At 40.1% G+C, this 21,055-nt stretch overlaps 1 protein-coding gene and 1 non-coding gene across 2 annotated transcripts in view; one reads left to right on the forward strand and one right to left on the reverse strand.

Annotated features, from left to right (window-relative positions):
* Positions 1-21,055, reverse strand: part of fras1 (Fraser extracellular matrix complex subunit 1) — a 299,016-nt gene that overhangs the window by 109,531 nt on the left and 168,430 nt on the right. Inside the window, exons 18-21 of the mRNA XM_085476387.1 lie at positions 18,934-19,074; positions 16,755-16,901; positions 3,090-3,245; positions 704-850 (exon numbers count right to left, since the gene is read on the reverse strand). Of these exons, the coding sequence (XP_085332513.1) occupies positions 704-850; positions 3,090-3,245; positions 16,755-16,901; positions 18,934-19,074 (591 nt within the window). The remainder of the gene's footprint in view (positions 1-703; positions 851-3,089; positions 3,246-16,754; positions 16,902-18,933; positions 19,075-21,055) is intronic.
* Positions 18,318-18,391, forward strand: trnat-agu (transfer RNA threonine (anticodon AGU)). The gene has a single exon. It is a non-coding gene; the product is annotated as a tRNA-Thr (tRNA).

Here is a 21,055-nt window from a genome sequence, read left to right on the forward strand (position 1 = left end):
CTGGAATTCAATTCAGGCAATTCGTTCAATTTTATCTGCCTGACTTATAGATGAACTTGTTTCACGCAAACAACAAGTTGGCTTTTTGGTTTTCTGTACGTGCGTGCTGCATTTCGCTCTGTTTTACGAGTTGTGCCAAACTAAAAAGTAGCAGTAAGCTAATACCCATCAACTTCCACGTTAAAAAGTTTCCAGCAGAAACACATTTTTACGGGTCTCTGTGGATAGTATCCTTCTTTATAACAACCGTACCAGGATTATTATTTTTAATAACTCATCCAACATTGTTGCTTGTGTTGGAGCTGAAAATCAGTGTGTGGCCCTTGTCTGTAGCCTGTAGGTGTCTGCTAAGCTTCACCTTCACTAACCGGAGTCTCTGAACTAGACTTGTTTGGCTGTGTTTGTGGTTTTGGTGTTTTTTGGGGCATTTTAATTAAATAATCTCACCATTAATATTGCCTGATGTGTCCAAGAAGTTTGTAAATTTGTAATGGTAAGTAAAAGTCTATGATTTAATTAGACACTCCTTAGCAGTTATATATGCAGACAGTCTTCTCAGTGCAAACATAGAGTGCAGCTAACAGGAAAGGACCTTAACAAACCAAAATAGTAACATAGCAAAGGCATATTTTTAACATTCACAGTAAGCTTGTGTATATGTGTGTGTGTGTGTGTGTGTGTGTGTGTGTGTGTTTTCACTAACCCTGGCAGATACTTTGGCCATTGTTATAGTATCCAAGGGGACATTTGGGGGCACAGAGTCCAGATGGCAAGAGAACGCTGTTGGCAGGGCAGGAAGTACAAGAGAGCGGCCCAGCCCCACTGCAGGCCTCGCATGATGGATGGCATTCTGGGGAAAAAAACGTCACCTTTTATGGACATGCAGTGACATAGAAATATAACCTAAGTTCCCAAAAAGCTGGCAGACCGTGTTAAATGTAAATAAGAACAGAATGCAATGATTTGAGATTTTACTCGTGGTTTAACATTGAAAACATATCAAATATTTAAAATGAGCCATTTTATTACGTTGTGAAAAATACTGGCCAACTTAGATTTTGATGGCAGGAACATGTTGGGATGCGGGCAACAAAAGGCTGTAAACAGCTCTAAAAACAGGAAGTAGACGTGCTGTCTGTGTTTGTTTGTGTCTATCCCAGCATCACCTCGACATCCTTGACGTTTGTCGATTGTTTCGTTCCAAGTTCGATGGAATTTCTATGCTGCTAATTAAACCCTCCATGTCAAAGGTTTTAATCCAGCGTGCCTTTATGATTTCTAAACTTTATCTTTTCCTCCGTCTGCCATGCGCCCTCCATACCGCCAACTGCCAGCTCGACAGTCTTTGCTTCTCTGTTCATTCAGCCTCAAGCCTTTATGTTCCAGTCCAACTATCCCCAGACTCTCCATTCACTGTAAAACCCGGCTTAATCGGCCTTCAAATTCCTCTATTTCTACTGAAAATATTGTATTTTGCACAACTCTGTTGCTTGTGAAGCTCGCACACAAGAATTTCACTCACATGTGTTGTACCAATGTACCTGCACATGTGATGTGACAATAAAAGTGATTTGATTTGATTTGATTTGAAAAAATAAAATCATTTTTAATAAAATAGAAACTTTTGGCTTTCTATTTAGACTTTCTCAAACCTGTAAACTTGTAAGAACTTTCAAAAAAGATAATCTGATATGTTGGAGAAGATATCAGAAAGACACTGATCCAAAAGGATGGATTGTGACAATAAACGTAGTCCTTTGTTGTTCTGTGTTTACTTCCTTAAACGTTAAACATGACCCTGTAGTGAGAATAAAGTCATTTTAGTAGTTTTGACTGTTAAAGAATTGCAATACAAGAAAAACTCAGATGGAAAAGGTTTTTTTAAGCTATAAACCCTCTTTGAAGTTGTCAAAAACAGATGGACACAACACTGAATCATCGGTTTCTTGACGACAAAAGGCGGCACAGTGGTTCAGCTGTTAGCTGTTGCCTTGCAGCAAGAAGGCCCAGAGTTCAAATCTGAGGACGGCCCAGTGCTGTGTTTTGTTTTGAAGTGTGCATGTTCTCTCCAGGTACTCCCTCAGTCCAACCACATCAATGTGAATCCTTATCTGTCTCTATGTGTTAGCCCAGCTCCCCCAGTAAGTCTGAACTGAGTAAGCGGCTGAGAGAAGGGAAGGATGGAAAAAGTCTTTTCCAACCCAAACTGTTGAGTTAAAAAATATTAACTTATCTAATAAGTGTATCGCGTTATTATCAAGGATACAGTCACTCAGAGTCATCTGCTCCTCATCCTTAGACACTGCACAGCCCAGCACCACACACTGCTAAGCACACTAACCACGGCATAAAAATATGAATCTGATGTAAAAATTCATCATCTGGCCTGAATCAGCACCAGGATAGAGGCAGATGTGCAAACATGTAGCTAATAAAATGTACCCATCCACCCACCTACCTGTTGTGTAGCACATGTTTGACCTGAGAGGTTTGTTCTGTGTCCACAGGAGCTATTTTTCCTCTATCTTGTGCTTTCTTCATATAGCTGTTGTAGTCACTGTGTGTGCATGAATGTGTTTGTATGCTATTGCCTGCAGCTAAGCTAAATGAGACTCCTGAGGTTTTACTCTTAAAGCCAGAGGCTTCCTGTTCACGCTCTGCATTTAGACCCGTGCGCAGATTCGCAGCAGATCAGTGTGGAGGCTGTTACAGCTGCTCAGCGGCTGAACCACAGGATGAGGAGGAGGACGAGGAGGAGGAGCAGGAGGACGATAATAATAATGACCAGGTATGATGAGGATAAGGATAATGGAGACAATGCGGAGGATGGCTTTGAAGAGGATGAGGGGATAATTAGAAATTCTTTTCTAGAGCAATTGTTTGTTTAAACATTTACTTTAAGTGTTTCTCCTGCTTGTTGTTTTCAGGTCAGCAGAGGGTGGAGAAACAAGCCCTCCCAGGTCAAGGAGGAGGAGGTTTGATTGATGAATAAAACACAAAAGCTTTGATTAGATTTCCCTACATTAAAGAAAGCTACTGCCTGACCTCTGACCTTCTTGTACAAAGGCAGAGAAGTAAAAAGTCCTTACTGATGCAGGCTCCATGCCAGCCATAATGACCCAGAGGACAGTGAGAGACACAGTGATCGCCCAGCAGCCACGTTCTTGGCGCTTTGCACCACAGACAGATGCTGCCGACGCCCGTCTGGAGGTCTGCTGTGCAGCGCTGGCAGTCCGAGCTGCACTCTGTGGAGATAACAGAAAGAATGATTTGTATTTTTTCATCTTCACAATGTAAACAGAAATGTACGCCATTATCAGCCACTCGTCAACGCCATGCTAAAACATCTTTTCTTAAATCAAACGAGCTGATGTGCATCTGAAGCAAAGCAGGCGCCTCGCTGGTTTTTGTTTAAACGAAAAGCAAAAATAATCCAATCAGTCACAACTCGCTGTTTCTGACTACGAACGGCTCACGAGCTCCAGTTTTTTCTCCTTATGTCTCCCTTTCCCTCTGTTCCCTTTGTCCCCTGGTTACTTATTCAGGCTTTTTTTCATTTCTCTAGTTTGTTGAGTTGATTAATTTATATCCATGTTTAAAAGTAGTAAAATTCCTGCATGGCTAAAACAATAAAATCACAATTAAAACATAAAAAACAAGGAAAATATAAACAAATGATTTTTTTTTTAATCCAAAGAATAAAAATTGGTTTTCAAACAGGATTTTAAAATGCCTGTTGTTAGGCAGCAGTCCGCTCCACTTACTATCAGTGGTTACTTAAAAAATCAGATCTTTCTTTTGATGAAAACTTCAGGAGCATCTCCACAGTGATGACCTCAGTGATGTAGTTAAATATATGTTAAATTATGAGGACTTCCCATAATGCACTGCTCGTGTCGTCAGCGTTTATCTTCTCGCTCCTGTAGCTTGTGTTTTGCCCTGTCCGACATGGTTTTTATCTGACAGAACAAAGTTTGCTGAAGCGCCTGATTAACTGAGGATTTAAAGTTCTCTGCAGAAATGTTTCTACTCTGGTGACTTTTCACATAGATGTTCTATGCCACTGCATGTATATGTTCTTTTTCATGAGCAGTTATCTTTGTCTGACATATTTGATCATAAAACACAAAAATAGGCTGTAACAAAGCAACGGACAGACAATACAGCTGCATCTCGATGTCTCTCCTCGTGTTCTCCTCGCCTCTCCCTCTCACATGTCTTATGGAATAAACTAAGACAAATAGAAAAAGGAAAAGTAGGCAGTACAAGTCTGTAGGATTAGACGTGGCATCTACCCCAGTGTTTCATCCAGACCTCGATGATCTTCAGCTGCTTTATTCCAATTTCTATGTAACTCCCATCTCTACTGCTGCTAATTAAGCTCCCCGTGTCAAAAGTTTTAATCCAACGTGCCTTTATGATTTCTAAACTTCATCTTTTCCGCTGTCTGTCTGCCCGATCTCCGTCTGCCATGCACCGTCCAAACCTCCAACTGCCAGCTCGACAGTCTTTGCTTTTCAGTTCATTCAGACTCAACCCTTTATGTTCCAGTCCAGCTATCCCCACACTCCCCATTCACTGCAAAACTCTGTTTAATCAGCCTTCAGTTCCTCTATTTCTACTGAAAAAATAAAATCATTTTTAATAGAATAAGATGTGATAAGCTGGGTAAAGGGAGAAAGAGCAAGGGAGCTTATGCATTCACATTTAAGTTCTCCATTTACTTTGAAAACTTTTGGCTTTCTTTTCAGACTTTCTCAACCCTGCAAACTTTTAAGGGCTTTTAAATCCGATTAAAAGAAAATCTGATATAATGGAGATTCAAAAGGATGGATTATGACAATGGCCCCATTCAAAGCAGTCCCGTGTTATTCTGCGTTTACTTCCTCACACGATGGCAGCAGGTAGCGGCAAAGGAGGAAATTAACAGCAGAGGTATTTATTGCTGCTTCACCAACAGCTTGATTTGTATATTTAGTTTCTGACTTAACCACAAACTGTGGTCAAAGCGAGTTGACTGAAAAGAGTTCCTCTCAGCTTGTTTACGTCCTTTCTTGCAGTAAGCAGTCAGAGACATTACCCAAGAAGCTGGAAAGACCTTCACTTAGTATAATAAAAGCTTACTTGTGGTAAGATGTATATTAAGATGAGGAAAAAGGAGAAACTACTGTTTGCAGCCTAATGACTCCCACTTTGATCCAAAATAAGACAGATGGTAACTCAGATGCTTCTTGCTTCAGAGCAACAGTAATCGATGCAGCATTACGGTGCCCGAGCATGTGGCAACAATACGTTTTGATAGCTCGAGCGCTTGTAAAACCACACAGTTTGTGTTTTTTTAGACAACTGCTGGTGTTTGGTGGAGAACACTTACTAAATATCAGCTCATGGCAAACAAAAGTACAATATAGTTTGTTGCTAACATGCAAAAATTAAGCAGAAATAAGTAGGAAGGATTTTAAAAGCAAAGCATTTCTGACTAAAGATATAAAAGGAGAGTAAATATGATTCCTTTATTGTTTTCCACACCTTTAAACTCCAAAACTGTGATCTCGTAAGATAAATGCCAGTGATAGGTGAAAAGAAGCTGCCCACACCCACACCCACAGACCCGTATATACCCTCAGAACTAAGTGCAGCAGGATCTCCCAAAAGGCGCCAAGATTAACAGAACAATGAGCATCTGGTGGTGTTTTATCTGATGGTATCTGGGTTGTGTCTGGCTGACACAGTGGTGGGTACCTTAAAGTTATTTGTCTGTGATGAGATAACGATGTATAGTGGAAACAATGAGGCAGAGTGGGGAGCTATGTGATGGTGAGGACAGCAGTAAAAGAGGCAGACAAAGAAGTATCACTAACAATTTATCATTTTAATTCTGTTTGCAGATATTACAATTTGATGCGCCATAAAAAAAACATTAGGTGATCTTTAGTATTTGCACGACTAAGTACTACTATATTAAAGAAATGAACTTCTGCAAACCCAATTCCAGAAAAGTCAGGATGCCACATAAAATGTATCAAAACAGAAGGATCGCAAATCTCATAAAGCCACATTATATTAACAGTAAAATCTCAGAGATACATCTCAAAGAAGTTGGGATGGACAAAACAAGTCAATGGAAAAGGAAGCAGCGCTATAAAATAACAGCTGGAGGAACATTTTGCTTCCAATAAAAGCATCTTAGACAGACTGAATTTCTCAGAGGAGGTTCACCAATCTGCAAAACAATGTGTCTACAAATTGTGGAACAATTTCAGAGTAATGTGAAAATGCAAAAACATTGAATATCTCATCATCTGCAGTACATGATGTGATCGAAAGATTCAGAGTATCTGGGAAAATCTCTGTGTGGAAGGGACATGGATGACCGTGATCGTTGGCCCTGAAGCAGCATTGTGTTAAAAAACAGGCGTGTTTCTGTCACGCCATCAGTGTAAACACAGTTTACTGTGCCATCCACGCATGATCCAGAAACACTGATGTCTTCTGTGGGCCAAAGCTCAGTTAAAATGGCCAGAAACTGTTCTGTAGTCAGGATCCAAATCTGACCTCATGTCCTCTGAACTAAAGAGAGGGACCATCCAACTTGTTATCAGCGCTCACTTTGTCAGCCTGCATCTCTGATGGTATGGGGGTGTATTAGCAGCACGCATATCTGGAAAGCCACCATCACTGGTGAATGGTGTATAAAGGTTTTAGAACATCATATATACACATATAACATCCAGTCAATGCTGTCTTCAGGGAAGGCCTTCCATATTTCAGCCTGACAATGCTAAACCGACATACTTCCTCATTAGCGTCATCTCTTTATGTTTATATTCTCAGATCCTCTGGGTTTTAGAGTAGCTGGTCCCTGCACATGGTTGTCAAGTCTCTGTGTTAGAAGTTTTCCTGTTTTGGGTTTCCTGCTTTATTTTTCTAGTCTCTTAGTTTTAGTTTCAGTGTCTTGTCATCATTGATTTGTTCAGCTGAAGTCTGAAGAAATCACTTGGATGAGTGACGAAATGAAACTGAAAACGCTACGTCCAGATGAACAGAATCAACTATTTGGGATTTACTTACCTGGATGATTGAGCATGCATCAAGACTGCTCAGCTGTGTCTCATTTTCCATTAGCCCTCAATGTCTGTGTTTACGCCTCGCTTTTCCTTTGGTCTTTGTTGCACTGTACTGTAGTCTTCTGTTGGTTTTCCAGCCTTTGTTTGTAATCACACTTGTGGATGCTTTGCTTTGGCATTTTCATAGACTTTGTGTAAAGGTAAAGGTATGTTCTTACTCTTCTTTGATATCTGTCAGCTTAAACAAGCAATATCTTTTCAATGTTCACGTGCGAATAAAATATGGGTTTGTGAAATTTTTGAAACATTAAATTCTGTTTTTATAAAGCATCACAACTTTAGAGTAGAAACAGCAAAGTTAAGCTCTTTTATGCTTGTGAAAGAGTTTATAAGTGTTTCAATCTGCAGCAGCACAGATGGGAAAAACAGTAAAATATAAGTAAAAGCAAAACCACAAGCCCAGTGTGGGTGTGCGTACTCAACTGCGTAATTCAAAACTCCCAAGTTGCCTGATTACGTCAAAAACTGCTTCTACTGGACGTGACCTCAATTTTAAACCAAGTAGGGGAAAAAAGACTCTTCTGCCTCTTTTTCTATTCATGTGGCTAAAACAAGATTTTTTCCTTCCCCTGCAGGCATGTTTTATTTTACTCACAGTTTCCATGGTTTTCTAAACACACGTATTCATAGGCTTTTCTTTCTTTAGATTTCTGTTTTTCATCGATTTATTTTCTGTGCATGAACATAGTGCATGTTTGGATGTGTATTGTTTTTTTTTTTATAAAGATGATACTGCCCTGTCAGTCAAGCCCTGAGGAAAAACGCAGTTTACCTTCAGTTTAAAATCAACACAAGTGAACTGATGGAAAACGCTGCACCCTAATGAGTCACCAGATTTGCATTTCTCCTGCATATTTCCACACATTGCCCTGGATCTTTATTTCATTTGCATTTTGGTCATGTTCAGTGAGGTATATGCGATGCTGTTTGGAACTAAACAGCTAAAAAAAGAAATCAAAGATCTCAAGAGGAAGAAAAAGTGAGAAACTACAAAATAGGCGCCCACTTATGCTAATGCATTTCTAACCACACTGGTTCGGTTGTTATTACACTGCTGCATTACAAGTGGGAGGATTTAAGTTATGTATTTTCACACATTAACATTATTTCTCGGAAAGCTTCATGTTTTAAACATACTAAACGAACGAATCTCTGGTTCAGTTTCATGATGAGGTTTTACACTGAGGTAATATTTAGATTGTCAGATCTATCCAATACATTTGTCAAAGTATAATAAACCAAACGGCAGCCTCTGGCTTTGTTCGTTTGTTTTTCCCCAAAGCCTTTTAGTGAGCACAGACAACTGAGAAACTGATGTCAGCTTGTAGTCAGTTTTAGTCAGCTGTTGGTCACTCTTAATCCTTTTATTTTGTTCATCTTATTCATTGCATTATTATTGTCTATTTTACTCATGTTTTAATATTTAATATATATACTGATTTATTTTTATCGTCTTTTTCATTTATGTATTCATTTTATTGTTATTTATATTTGTTTCCTTGTCTGCTTAATGTATGGTTTTTAACTGCTATCTCTGTTTTATTATTGGAAAGCACTTTGGTCAACTTTGCTGTTTTTAAAGTGCTATATAAATAAAGTTGGATTGGATTGATGTCCCACACAGATATAATGCCTGTCCCACATATAGTTTGTTCAGACCTGCTTACCCTACACTTATCATCTGCTATATCTAGAGGGGTTAAGGTTTAGGCAAGCCTGTGGTTATCTGGTTTAAGTTTTTTTGGTTAGAGTTCTTCACCAACTTTGCTCAGCAAAACAAATCTTCATAGTTCATGCAGGTTTTCCGAGAGTGTGAGCCTAGGCTCTGAAAAATGTTTGTCCTGTCCACGTCTGACAGCTTTTTGATCTTCTTACTTATTTCTGAATAGCTGCCTTTAACTCAGAAAGTCCGATTACTGCCTACAGCGCAGCGTTTCCTCTGACAGGTACTTACACTCCATTCTTCTAAACCTGGCATCTGCCCAGGTGAGTCATACTATATTTCTGAAGCAGGTCCGATATTAACCAAGTGTAAGAAGGAAAAGAAGAGAAAAACGAACTTCCCCACCGTCATCGCACATTCACACCTTTCATATCACGTCACTTTACAACAAAACACGCATCAGCATTTTCCCCTGCCAAAACTCTCCGGGCGATCCAGTTCTCAGCGCTGAACAAATGGCTTTGTGGCAGAGATAAGATAACTCAGGCGTCAGGGATTATTGACTGTGCAGCCTATAACTGAATATAAAACTAAAATGGTATTGATTTGGGCCCTTAGAGTCCCTCTTTATGGCACAGTTACCATTTTTGAAGCACATGAAAAGGGATTCTAGAGTTATAAATGCCCTGCACACAATCAGGATGGTGGTATTCTCCTGTGTGCTGGATTTATACGAGACATTATCCTATATCATGCTTTCTTTCTCTGCTTCCCCTGCGATACATGAAATAGAAACTTATTTAATGAGAGTCATACAAGAAAATCAAGACACTAATGTGCCTCGGTGGAAGTAAATGAAATGTATTTCTTAGGGAGTCTGAGAGCGGGGATGGCGCCAGAGCTGACGGAAGAGCATACGCATGACATCATCTTTATTGGAAGTTACAGGTGTAATAAAAGCAGATGTAGAAGCTGTATGGTCCTGTGAGGCTGATCTCACCTCCACTAGCCCTCCTGTTGTGTGCACTCCCACCCCTTACTTCAGTGTTCCGGTCACAATTGGCCAGTCAGTTTTAACAGCTCTTAAATTAACATAAGAAACATTTTTCACCACCAAATTCAGTTCAGTGGGTAGTTCAATCGTTCAGTGGGCCATTCAGTGGGTCAGAGGCCGGGGGGGTAACAAAGAGATGTAACAAAGTTGAACGAAACAGGTGCTCATCACTTTTATATGTTCAAGTGCATAGTGTGGAGGATGTCATAAGGCCTTGAGGCAATCAGAGATGGGCAGTAACGCGTTACAAGTAACGCGTTACAAGTAACGCGTTACTGTAATCTGATTACTTTTTTCAAGTAACGAGTAAAGTAAGGGATTACTATTGCAAAATCGGTAATTAGATTACCGTTACTTTCCCGTAGGAACGCTGCGTTACTGCGTTACTAAAACCGTGATTTTTTTTGCGAGAATGTCTCATGACAGTGACGTAGGCAAGTGCGACGTTGGTGACAGCAGCTGTGTGCAGATCAACAATGGATAATATATCGAGTGCGGGAGAGAGTATGAGCGTGCAGCGTTTAAAGTGTGGAAGTACTGACCTTACTTTGAGTTTGATTCCATAAAAAGGGACAAAAACATTAGCGTCCATCGTGCGTGGGAAGAAAACTTCTTTTTACAGCGAAAAAAACCCCTAAACTTCCGAGCAAGCACCGAGTAGCTACGACGTGATGGGAAACTCACAGAGACACTCGCGCGGATTCTTCAACTGACCGCAGCACACCTGCACCAGGGTAACCCTCCGCCTACCCTGCTCCTGCTTTACAGGTGAAAATAGAGCAACAGGACCGCTGAGTCTTTGACTTTATTTATTTTCTGCTGTGTTTTACTTGCATCTGTTTGAAAGAGTGAGTGAAAACACAAAAAATATTTTATTTTATGTGCTGGAATGTGTAGAAAATAGGTTTAAATGTTAAACTAATTTATTCAAGTCAGAGAATGTTGCATATAATTAAATGTTTTGCTTGATGCATAAAGTTAAAAGATTAAAACTAATAAAACAAGTTAAAAAAAGAGACTTTTCCATTTGATTACATTTTGTATGATGGATTATGTAGAAAAAGTAGAATTGGGCTGAAAGATCTATCACTTTATCACCTCTTCAGGTTGTAAATCGTGTTTTTAAAAAGTAACTAAGTAACTAAGTAATTAATTACTTTTGAAAATAAGTAATCAGTAAAGTAACGGGATTACTTTTTTGGGGGAGTAATCAGTAATTAGTTACTGATTACTTTTTTCAAGTAACTTGACCAACACTGGTCCTGAAACATAGTGGATGTTGGACTCTACCAGGGCCGCCCTCTGTCACCAATTTTGTGGATATAATCACTTTTGTACTTGGTCTCAATATCTTTATGGTGAGAATTATCTAGTAAGGGGAGGTTGGAGCAGGAGATTGACAGATGGATTGGTGTAGTGTCGACAGTCAGGCTGATGCTGTGCTGACCTGTTGTGGTAAAAACAAAAAGAGTGAAGGCAAAACTGTTGATTTGCAGGTTCATCTAAACCCTCGCCACAAGATGGACGGACTACCTAAACTATGGTATGGTTTCATGAGCTGGGAAGATCCTTCAGATGCTCCAGTGTTCCTGTTGTAGCTGCTTCACAAAGCAGAAGACAAACATTTGCTGATGCTGCTGAGAGCCACTGAACAACGTTTGAAAGGAAGTGAGAGGAGCTGGAAATCTGGATATTTTTAGATCTAAATTAAATTAATATAATTTAATAATTTCTATACTTTATTTCTATCATTCTTTCGTTCAGTTTTCCTGTTTTAATATAATCAATATGTCATTTTAATGTTATTTTTATGTTTTTATGTTTCCTGAAAGCAAGTTCTGTTTTATTATTTTAACTACCTATTTTTTATTGTTAAATAGTTTTTTGCTGTGCACAGACTCCGATCAATTTTACTTTTGTCCGTTGCTTGAAAAGCATTTTTAATTCCATCTGATTTGTCTGAAAAGTGCTAAAGACATAAAAAACAAAACACGAGACTAAAACACTAAATCAGGAAACAATTCAGCGTCATTTTGTAATGACACTCACAGTAATTATAGTATTTATGCATCAAATGCAGTGCATTCAATTGGCCTGAGCTGCAATTATCTGTGAGTACTTCCCTGGAGCAAAATGTAAAAAAAAAAATTAAAAAAAATAACACAATAAAGTAATAACCCTTTTCACAATGCCGTGTCAATTGACTTCCACATTTAGCAATTTAATTACAAGCCAATGCTTTTATTCAACCTGTAAAATAACTATGATTCCCTGAGGGTCTAATTATGATGTAAGGTCATCTATTTAATGTTTTCTAATGCAGATATTCAAAAAGACCTCTGTAAGTTCACATGTTGCTTCCTACAATCACACCTCGACTGTTTGCACTGCTAAAAATCAAGTACACAGTACTCAGTCCTGTCTATTTTCTCCATTTTCTCCAATTAACTGGTTTCAAGGTAAAAAAGTAACCAATACGTGAAATGAGAAAGTGCTACATGGCAAATGATAATAAAAAAACAAACCAGTTGTGCATTCAAAGCTGGGAAAAAAGTTATATTTCAACTAAACTGAGCAACACAATCAGCAGTAACCCATTTTAAACCGCTCGTATTCCTGCTGGCCTTCAGCATCAGCACTTGACAGATGCTTGAAAAGAGACATTCGCAGCATCTGTTGCCGTAGGCGCCAACGTTTCTTAAATGCGTTTCCATGGACGGATTTTATTCTCAGTTGACCACGCAGAAAAGAAAAGAAAAAAAAAAAAGAACACGATCCCATGTCTTTCATTTCATTGTTGGCATGCTGTGTTTCTATGGTGATGCATTCATGTGTGCAGGCCTATTTTAAACCTCACATGTTCGGCTCCAGCACAATCATGATGCAAAAAAACTCTCGCAGCTGTAAATTTTGAGTGAAAGCGTTCCACAAACACTCCTTTATTTGAAACTCAGATCTTTCTTCATCACTGGCTCAGAAGCTGATTGTCTTTACTTTAAAAGTCAAGCTTTAAAAAAAAAGAAAGAGAGAGAAGAGAAGAGGGCAAGAGAGCAAGAGGTATCAGGCTGGCCAGAGTGAAAGTACCGTTGGGAACTCTCATAGAGAGGAACTACAACAAGCCCTTTGCAAGAATTTGGCCGATTCCATCTGTTTATTATCTTTACGATAAAACAGAGACTGAAGTAAAAGTCTACGGAGCTCCAGATTGTTGCAGAGTTCATTAATCTTTATACTAAAATGTTGAGATGAAGAACCAACAGTCTTTCAGGAGATCTATTGTGATCATTTGCAACTTTGTATATTTCATTCTTAGACTGTATTTGCCTTCTTCAGTGGTTCACAGGTCAAGTTAAACATAATTTTGTAGCTTTACATCAAATTTCTTCTGACTGGCTGCTCCTTGCAAACTGAAGGTTTGAACAGCAGGTGCCTAGATCTAAGTGTGAACCTGTGTTCCTGAGAGGACCATATTAGGATATCCTCTCTCTAATAACAGTAACACTTCTTACAGTGTGCAGCTGTACTGCAGATTTAGGTCACTTTCAGAAAACCAAACCCACATGCTCTTAATCTCTACACACACCTGACTCATCACTATCTCCCATCATGCACCTGAGGCCACTGGCATAAGTGGGAAATACAGACCTGTATCTTAGCACCCATCTTGGCTGAGTCACTTTTGCCAGAGTCTGAGTCGCACACATGGAAACGTTAAAGCAGTAACTGAAACAAGTAACTGAAAGAAAGAGCTGAGTAACCAGTAACTGAATACTGGTCAATTAAAAGGAGTTAAACTGGGAGAAACACGTAATTTTTACAGGTACAACCTGTTGGTCTGTATCTCCAGCAGATGCGAACATTTCTGCAAAAACATCACAAATAACTTGCAAAATCTGGCAAATCTAGAAGGAACAGCTGCATATGTATGGGACTGGACTCTCTGTGCTTTTGAATACTGATGAAAGGAGAGTCCCTCAAGATCCAACACAGACCAGGAGAAACAGAGTGTGACAGAGAGAGACGGACAGCAGGAGAATAAAAGGAGGCATCTCCGTCTGATGGCTGCTCTCGTGTGAACTCACAACTGAGAAGAAAAGCCTCAATTGCCCAAAGGAGTTGTGTAACAGTGATGGTAGCGCAGGATGGACCGAGGTAATCTGAGGCTCCGTGTGTGCATGTGAGAAAGAGAAGAAATAATGTAGAAATGTTTTTTGGAAGCTATGAGTATAAGAATTAGAGCTCGTAGGGGCAGGTTGTGTGTATGTACGTGTGTGTGTATGTACGTGTGTGTGTGTGTGTGTGTGTGTGTGTCCTGACTATGCAGAAATGATGACCCCGGTATTTCTGTGGCCCAGAAGTGCCAAAAGGCATCTTTTATTAACTAGAGTTTGGCTGAGCTTGACCCATTTGAGATTAGGTTGTGTGTGTCTCTGTTTCACCGTGTTTATTTTCTTGTGTATTTGCGTACATGTGTGTGTGGACATGAGCCAGCCGTGCATGTCCGCACACGTGCACGTACGAGTGGGGCTAAATCTTGTTGCCGTTTTACATCTCCAAACAATGCGCGTCATCAAAAACTGTAATTAAAAGTCGATTTTTTTTCCCCCTCAGATTTTGTTTACCCTTCCACTATCTCCTCCATGCTGACTTCTCATCTTGTAAATATGCCTGTTTATAATCTATAGCCTGGTAAAAACTCATTTCATTAACAAGGAAGAAGGAGGACAACATCAGAGGACACACACACACAAACTAATCTTACATTTTCTATTTATCTTCTGTCACTTTGCCTGCCAAAGACAAGCAGCGTATTTTGGGGACAATGAAGGAGACGAGTGGGGAGGAAGTGAAGCGTAAGCTGGTGTTTATGAGAAAAGATCTCATGACAATTCACCGTTATCTCCATGGATTTTTCTCTGAAACCGGGAGCCACAAACTTTTATCCAGTAACTTGTAGGAGGGGAAGGGTCTAGTTAGGAATGTGTTTTTCTCTACTTTAAATTCCTATTTTAACTCACTTTATTCTGCAGATTTAGGTTATGGCCACCATTATTTTTTTATTTTGATTTATTTGTTACACATTGGTGTAAAAATGTGTCTCTAAAAACTCAGCTTGTTTTCATTCCTATCAGATTTTGCTGTTTTGTCAAAGCCAATTACACCTCACAGTGCTTTGGCCTCAGTGCAGTGATGCATCAGGAATGATAATAGTGGATTCACACAGAATTCCTCAAATACACCTGCTTGTAAGGACCATTCACTATTACAGTTTATACTGAACTTTGTTCACTGAGCAATTTTTAAAAACCATTTTATGACCAAGCATTATGTTTCAATGTGGAGAGTTAACATTGTGAAAGGCACGCATTATAACCTACACTACAGCCGTTTCCTCCATCTGTGCAGCAAAAGATTATTAGTTCCATTTGTCACAGTTTCTTTTGATAAATGGGGATGAAAATGTATGCAAAAATATATTATATGCATGATAACCGTCAGCTCAGTGAAAACAAGCTACCATATAAAAGCCTTTTTATTGCATTTGTGGTTTATTTCGAGACAGCTGATTGGCTAACTAGAGCAGCTGCTATAATTCACATTATCGAATTAATCCTGCAGATTTTTCAGTTTCAGTCTGTCAGTAGGTTTGATTATTTGATGCCGGGGAGTTAATCAGCAACAAAAATCAGTTGTGATGCACTTACTGGTATTTTTATTTGTCTATAGGTTTGATGAATTTAATGCCAACATTTAGAGAACTGGAAATAAGGGAAAGTCTATTATAAGTGTCTTTTTATTCATACTAAAGGTCTCTTTGAACATCAGAGGTTTTCAGCACACTCAATAGATGTTATTAGCTGCAGTCAGTCCCTTGCTATCACTGCAGCCTCAAACTAACAGGGTCTGTAGGTTTTCCTTTGTAACCAGTGATAACACAGATCTGTGCGAAGGAGTCGAACTTGAAAACTAACCGTGCACTACTCAGTGAGTGGGTGTCCTCACACACACAATTAGGATAATATTAACTGAGCTGACAACAACAAGATTGTCCCATTTTCACCTAATGTAACTTTTGTGATTTGATCAGACTGATGAAATCTAATTATTGGATCCTTAAGTGGATGGTATGTGAGTGAAACCTCCACCATGCCTCCATCCACTTTATGCTTATACTTAGTAGAGAGTCGATAGAGGATACTGCTTACAGGTGATATGTATAAAAATGATAACAACTGATGTAAGAATTTCAATAGGGTGTTTAGATCTGAAATAAGTGTTCTGGGAAAAAAAGGACAAAACCTGCTTTATGTCCAACTGTTCCCGTGGATATTGAAGATAAATTATCTAGAAGCCTGCAGAGTGAAATACAGTACAAGTACTTCATCGAGGAGTTTTCGGTGGCTACCCAAAAACTCAGTATGGAAAAATGAGATTTCATTTACTCAGAATAATGGACATTTTTCTTCAGCTAAATAGTTGTAATTAACGTTAAAAAGCACAGATTTCTGCCCAGTAATACAACACAGACCTATCGCCCTGACTGTATGTACTCACGAGTGTAGTCGCCCTGCTAAAGGCTCAAGCTAAGCCAGGAAAAACCCTGAAGTAGAAAGTGAAACCAACTCTAAGAGCATCTATTTTACAAAGATGACTGGCATTTCTGATGAATAATGCAGATTACTGGAGCTTCAGACACGCAGGAATTGGTATGTCTCTATGTGTGATCATGCAAAGCTAAGCGGGCAGAGCAAGGGACTCTCCCTGCCAAGGTTGGTAGTTCTACTCCCATGGGTGCCACTCGGAGTGAAAAAACAGCGTGTTTGATGAAAGCTTTGCGCAAATGGCATATAAATGAGCATTAAACCATCCGTACTCTCTCTCACATACATTTACACACAGTCTGACTTACTGGTGCACTCTCCAGAGATAGCATTAAGGAAATGCCCCTCTTGGCAGTTTGCCCTGCAGTGGCCACTCTGCAGGGACACCAGCGGGGGGCAGGCGATGCAGTCGGCCTGGGAGGGACCGGAGCAGGTCTGGCAGGAGGGATGGCACGCTGAGAGAGAGGGGGACAAAGACAGGTGATGACATACTACATATGCGCATGGAAACTCACAACACCACAGTTCAACTGGACTGCTTGGACGTGTTAGTGCTGTTGGAACACTCCGGTGGTCACTAAAAACAATGAAGTCTTTGGTTTGGAGTCTTCCTGCATACTGCATAGTGTTCATTTCTTATGTTACGATGCCATGCAGAGCAGGGACATAACTACTTTGTGACTGACAGGTCGCTGCCAGGCTCGGCTCAGCAGGCAATATCCTCCGTTTTTTCACTCAGTCAGACCGGCCACGAGGTACAGGGTGTGTATCCTTGATATACAGTTTGTAGGTTGTTCATTAGCCACTCTTTAATTTTGCCTCATGCATGGTGCAGGGTGGATGGTGTACAGCAGGTTTGTCAGAGCTTAATTTCTTGTTGGCTTTTAACAAACAGCTGGCTTCAGGAGATGGAGACAGAGCTGATGGAATAAAGCACTGCAGAGTTGATGCTAATGCTTTCCGGCTTTGTCGTTATGAGCCACAACTTTCACATTACACGTCATTTGGTGCATTTAAGCAACACACAGCGTTTTTATTGCCTCACATTAAAAGTCACCAACGCCACTTGTATTCTCATCTACACTGAAACACAATTCTTCTTCTGGGTACTTTCTAATGAGCCAGTCAGTACTGAAGGAGATAAGGCCAAGTCAGCAAGCAGAGCCCATTTATTGTGTAATCCAAGACGATGTGAGTTCATCGCTCTTCTTAACTGTCTTGGTATCCATCTTCATCGGTCAATTACTGAAGCCAGGTTTAAATATGTGATCCACTGAGGTCTTCAAAAAGTTTTTTTCTTGTTGTTTTTTTTCAAGATAAACAATAAAATTTAGCACATTTAAAAAAGACCAAAGAATAAAGCTGGTAAATGGAAGATAGGAAGGGTCATCTTGTTTCAAATGAGGTCAGAGTCAATACACCGAGCTGAGGTAATGAGTTGGAGATTAGAGCAAATGGATTTTCATTAAGTAGGCGAGTCACAGAGGGGCGGGGGATAGATGGGGAGAAGAGCCCAGCTAAGGTTAACATGTGTTCACTAAGAGCCACACTGAGGAATGAGAGTCATTTAATGGGTCAGATATATAAAGTTTGGACAAACATAGTAATAAATTCTGATTACCGCTCTGCAAGACAGCTACATGCATCCAAATCACAGTTACCTGTAGCACTCGCATACATTTCACAGCTAGGATATTTATAGGATACTTACAGGATATTTACCAAAACCAAATAAATCTGTGTATGTAAGATAAAAATGATGAATTTTTAATTTTATTCTTTCACATGTCTGTAAGTCTTGCCAGTTCGGCTTTACAGGCAAAACCATCACAACTTATTAGCTGTATAAATCTTTGATCCTGTGCTTCGGTGGTGCTGTGGCTTAGTTGGTTAAAGCACCTGTCTAGTAAACAGGAGATCTTGGGTTTGAATCCTAGCGGTGCCTTTGGGGCAGGGATAGCTCAGTAGGTGGAATTGTCACCCCATGATCGGAAGGTCGGGGGTTCGAATCCACTGAACGGGTACCCCTGAGCAAGGTACCGTCCCTACACACTGCTCCCCGGTGTGCCTGCTTAGTGGCTGCCCACTGCTTCACTGAGTGAATGGGTCAAATGCAAAGAGAGTAATTTTTTTTGGGTCATACTGAATAAAACACTAGTTATTAGCCTTGTGTTGATGTGGTCCTGAGAACCAGCACCCATCTCTTTTCTCAGTCTCGGGTTTTAAACACCGGCAAATAAAGGAAATCATGAAACAGGTGAGTGAATCAAGAATAAAGGCCTAGAACAAAGACGGATTTGCCACACGTTTGCCATTGTTTCACTTCCTTTTTTAAGGAGCAGTTAACCTCGAGACCATTTTTGCAAAGTAAAGACTTTTTTTTGTGTGTTTTACTGTTAAGGTTAGAATCTAGGCTAAGCAATACTATGACACTGAGTGTGACTCAATAGTACAAAAGCAGATATGTGTGTGTGTATGTGCTCTCACCTTGGCATTGGTTGTCCTGAATAAGGAAGCCTTGTGGGCATGTGGGGACACAGCGGCCCTCGTACAGGCTGGACGGGGAGGGACAGGACGTACAGTTGTCTGCAGATGGCCCAGCACACTGCCAGCAGGAGGGATGACACTCTGAAGAGGACACGAAGAGCAGCGACATGGTCACCATGAAAAAAAGAAGTATAAAGGAGAAAGAGAGGAGGAGGCTCAATCCCCAGCTGTGCCTTCTTCACTATAGCACAGCCACAACAGAAAAATGAAAAGATGAGTGGATGGCACTTTTGTTCTAGAAATGGGTTTTGGGAGTTGAATTAAAAGGAGACTTTTGAGATTTTGCTATTGTCACAATAACTAAATCTCAAGAAAAACTTTATCACAAGCTGGAGCCAAACAGTATCCAAGGAACGACTGGAGTTCCTTATGTAAACTTCTGGGACTAACTTTATAAATTGCCCAGCTTACAGTTTTCAACCGATCCTCTCTGCTAACATCGCAAAGCAGTTTTTGCTAAATTCGTACAGTAGCTACGTTACAGTGAAGCGTTACGTCAGCTTGCTGGATGAATATAGTTGGTATCTGCTGTTGTATGCTTCTTAACCTTCAAGTCAAGTCAAGTTTAAAAAACCCCAACTTAGTTTATACAAGCTGTTCTAGCAGGCATATTATTACAGTTTTAAACTACATACCCTATGTACCGAACTGCAACATCACAGTACTGTACAGGATATGTAGGCAAAAGAGTCCTGAAGGCAGATCACTAAGTTCTGCTGATAATTTTAAAACTAAAAGAAAAGAAAATACATGAACCAGAAAACTTTACAAGTGTCTTCAAATGACACAGGTAGTAATTTGAAGTACTAAACCAGGTTGAGGGAAGTGCATTTGTTTGTACACAGTTTATATACAGCCACTTATTTAGGAGTCATGCATTAATGCAACTTAAAACTGAGTCCTGTTTCTTAAATGCTCATCCTTCTCAGGGTCACGTAGAACTGAAGCATGCTGACAAAGAGGCAAGAGTCAGGGTACACTAAGACAGAGACTAAGACAGAGACTCCTATTCCTGTAAAGTTATACAGTAAAAAAGAAACACAGCCCATTTGACTGTGTCTGAACTGAATTCAATTTCCACCACTGTTCCTGCTATTTTACTGCCACTTTACTGTACCTTGGTCCTTCCCTGCTGGCATGCAGTAATCTGATTCTCAGGAGCTTTTAGTCAGCTCCGTCAGCCAGAAGTAATGTAACACTCAGATAAGGCCAGCAGCCAGATTCCCCAATCAGAAGTTACGCATTAACACCAGAGTCAGTGCCAGCCCAGAGAGCCTCCTCCAAGGCGGACACACGCCAACCAAGATGCAAATCTATAACATGCTCCACTGTTTAATTTGGACTGCTGAGATCAAAGCAAACCTTCCACACGGATCATTGTAAAACACATCAGAAGATTTTAAACTGCATAAATTCTAGGTGAACTTTTTAAAGCCGTCACGGTATCTCGGCTTCTAAACGAAGGACTAATTAATGAGAACTACAACTAAGAAACTGCTGATGAACAGAAAAGGATCAGCAGATGATCCTGCACAGAAAAGACATCTGTGAGAGCTGCTCATAGGTTACATTTTAAATTATTATTGTTCATTGCAGTTTGTCACTGATGGCTGGTTACTGGTGCAAATTCCAGGTTTGTGTTGCTTAGCAACCCTCTAATTATTTACTATCCTGTCATCTGTCAATTAACCGTATCCTATAGTCTGATGAATGGTCACTTCCATTGCTTGCCTTACATTTAAGCCCTGTTTAACTGAGGATTTCACACTGCCTTTTTCACAGAGACAGCAGTAATTTCACCTGCAGTCACTGAATTGCTAGCCTCTGGTCGCCAAATCACTGCTAGTGGCTTCCTGTGTAGACACAACTTTAGTTAAGCTGTGATAGGCCCAGGCTACTGGGTGATCGCCATGATGATGATGCCATGATTATTTCTTCTCCACTTCCCTCTTTTCACTCTTCTCTGGTCATGGAACATAGATGCCCCTCTCCTGAGCCCGGTTCTGCAGGTTTCTGTTCTTTCCCATCATTATCAAGTGCTGCCCACAAGGAACTGTCATGG

Source organism: Copadichromis virginalis, linkage group LG12, assembly GCF_057382275.1.
Source record: "Copadichromis virginalis isolate Kocher_CV1m ecotype Utaka linkage group LG12, C_Virginalis_male_GT1.1, whole genome shotgun sequence".
NCBI lineage: Eukaryota > Metazoa > Chordata > Actinopteri > Cichliformes > Cichlidae > Copadichromis > Copadichromis virginalis.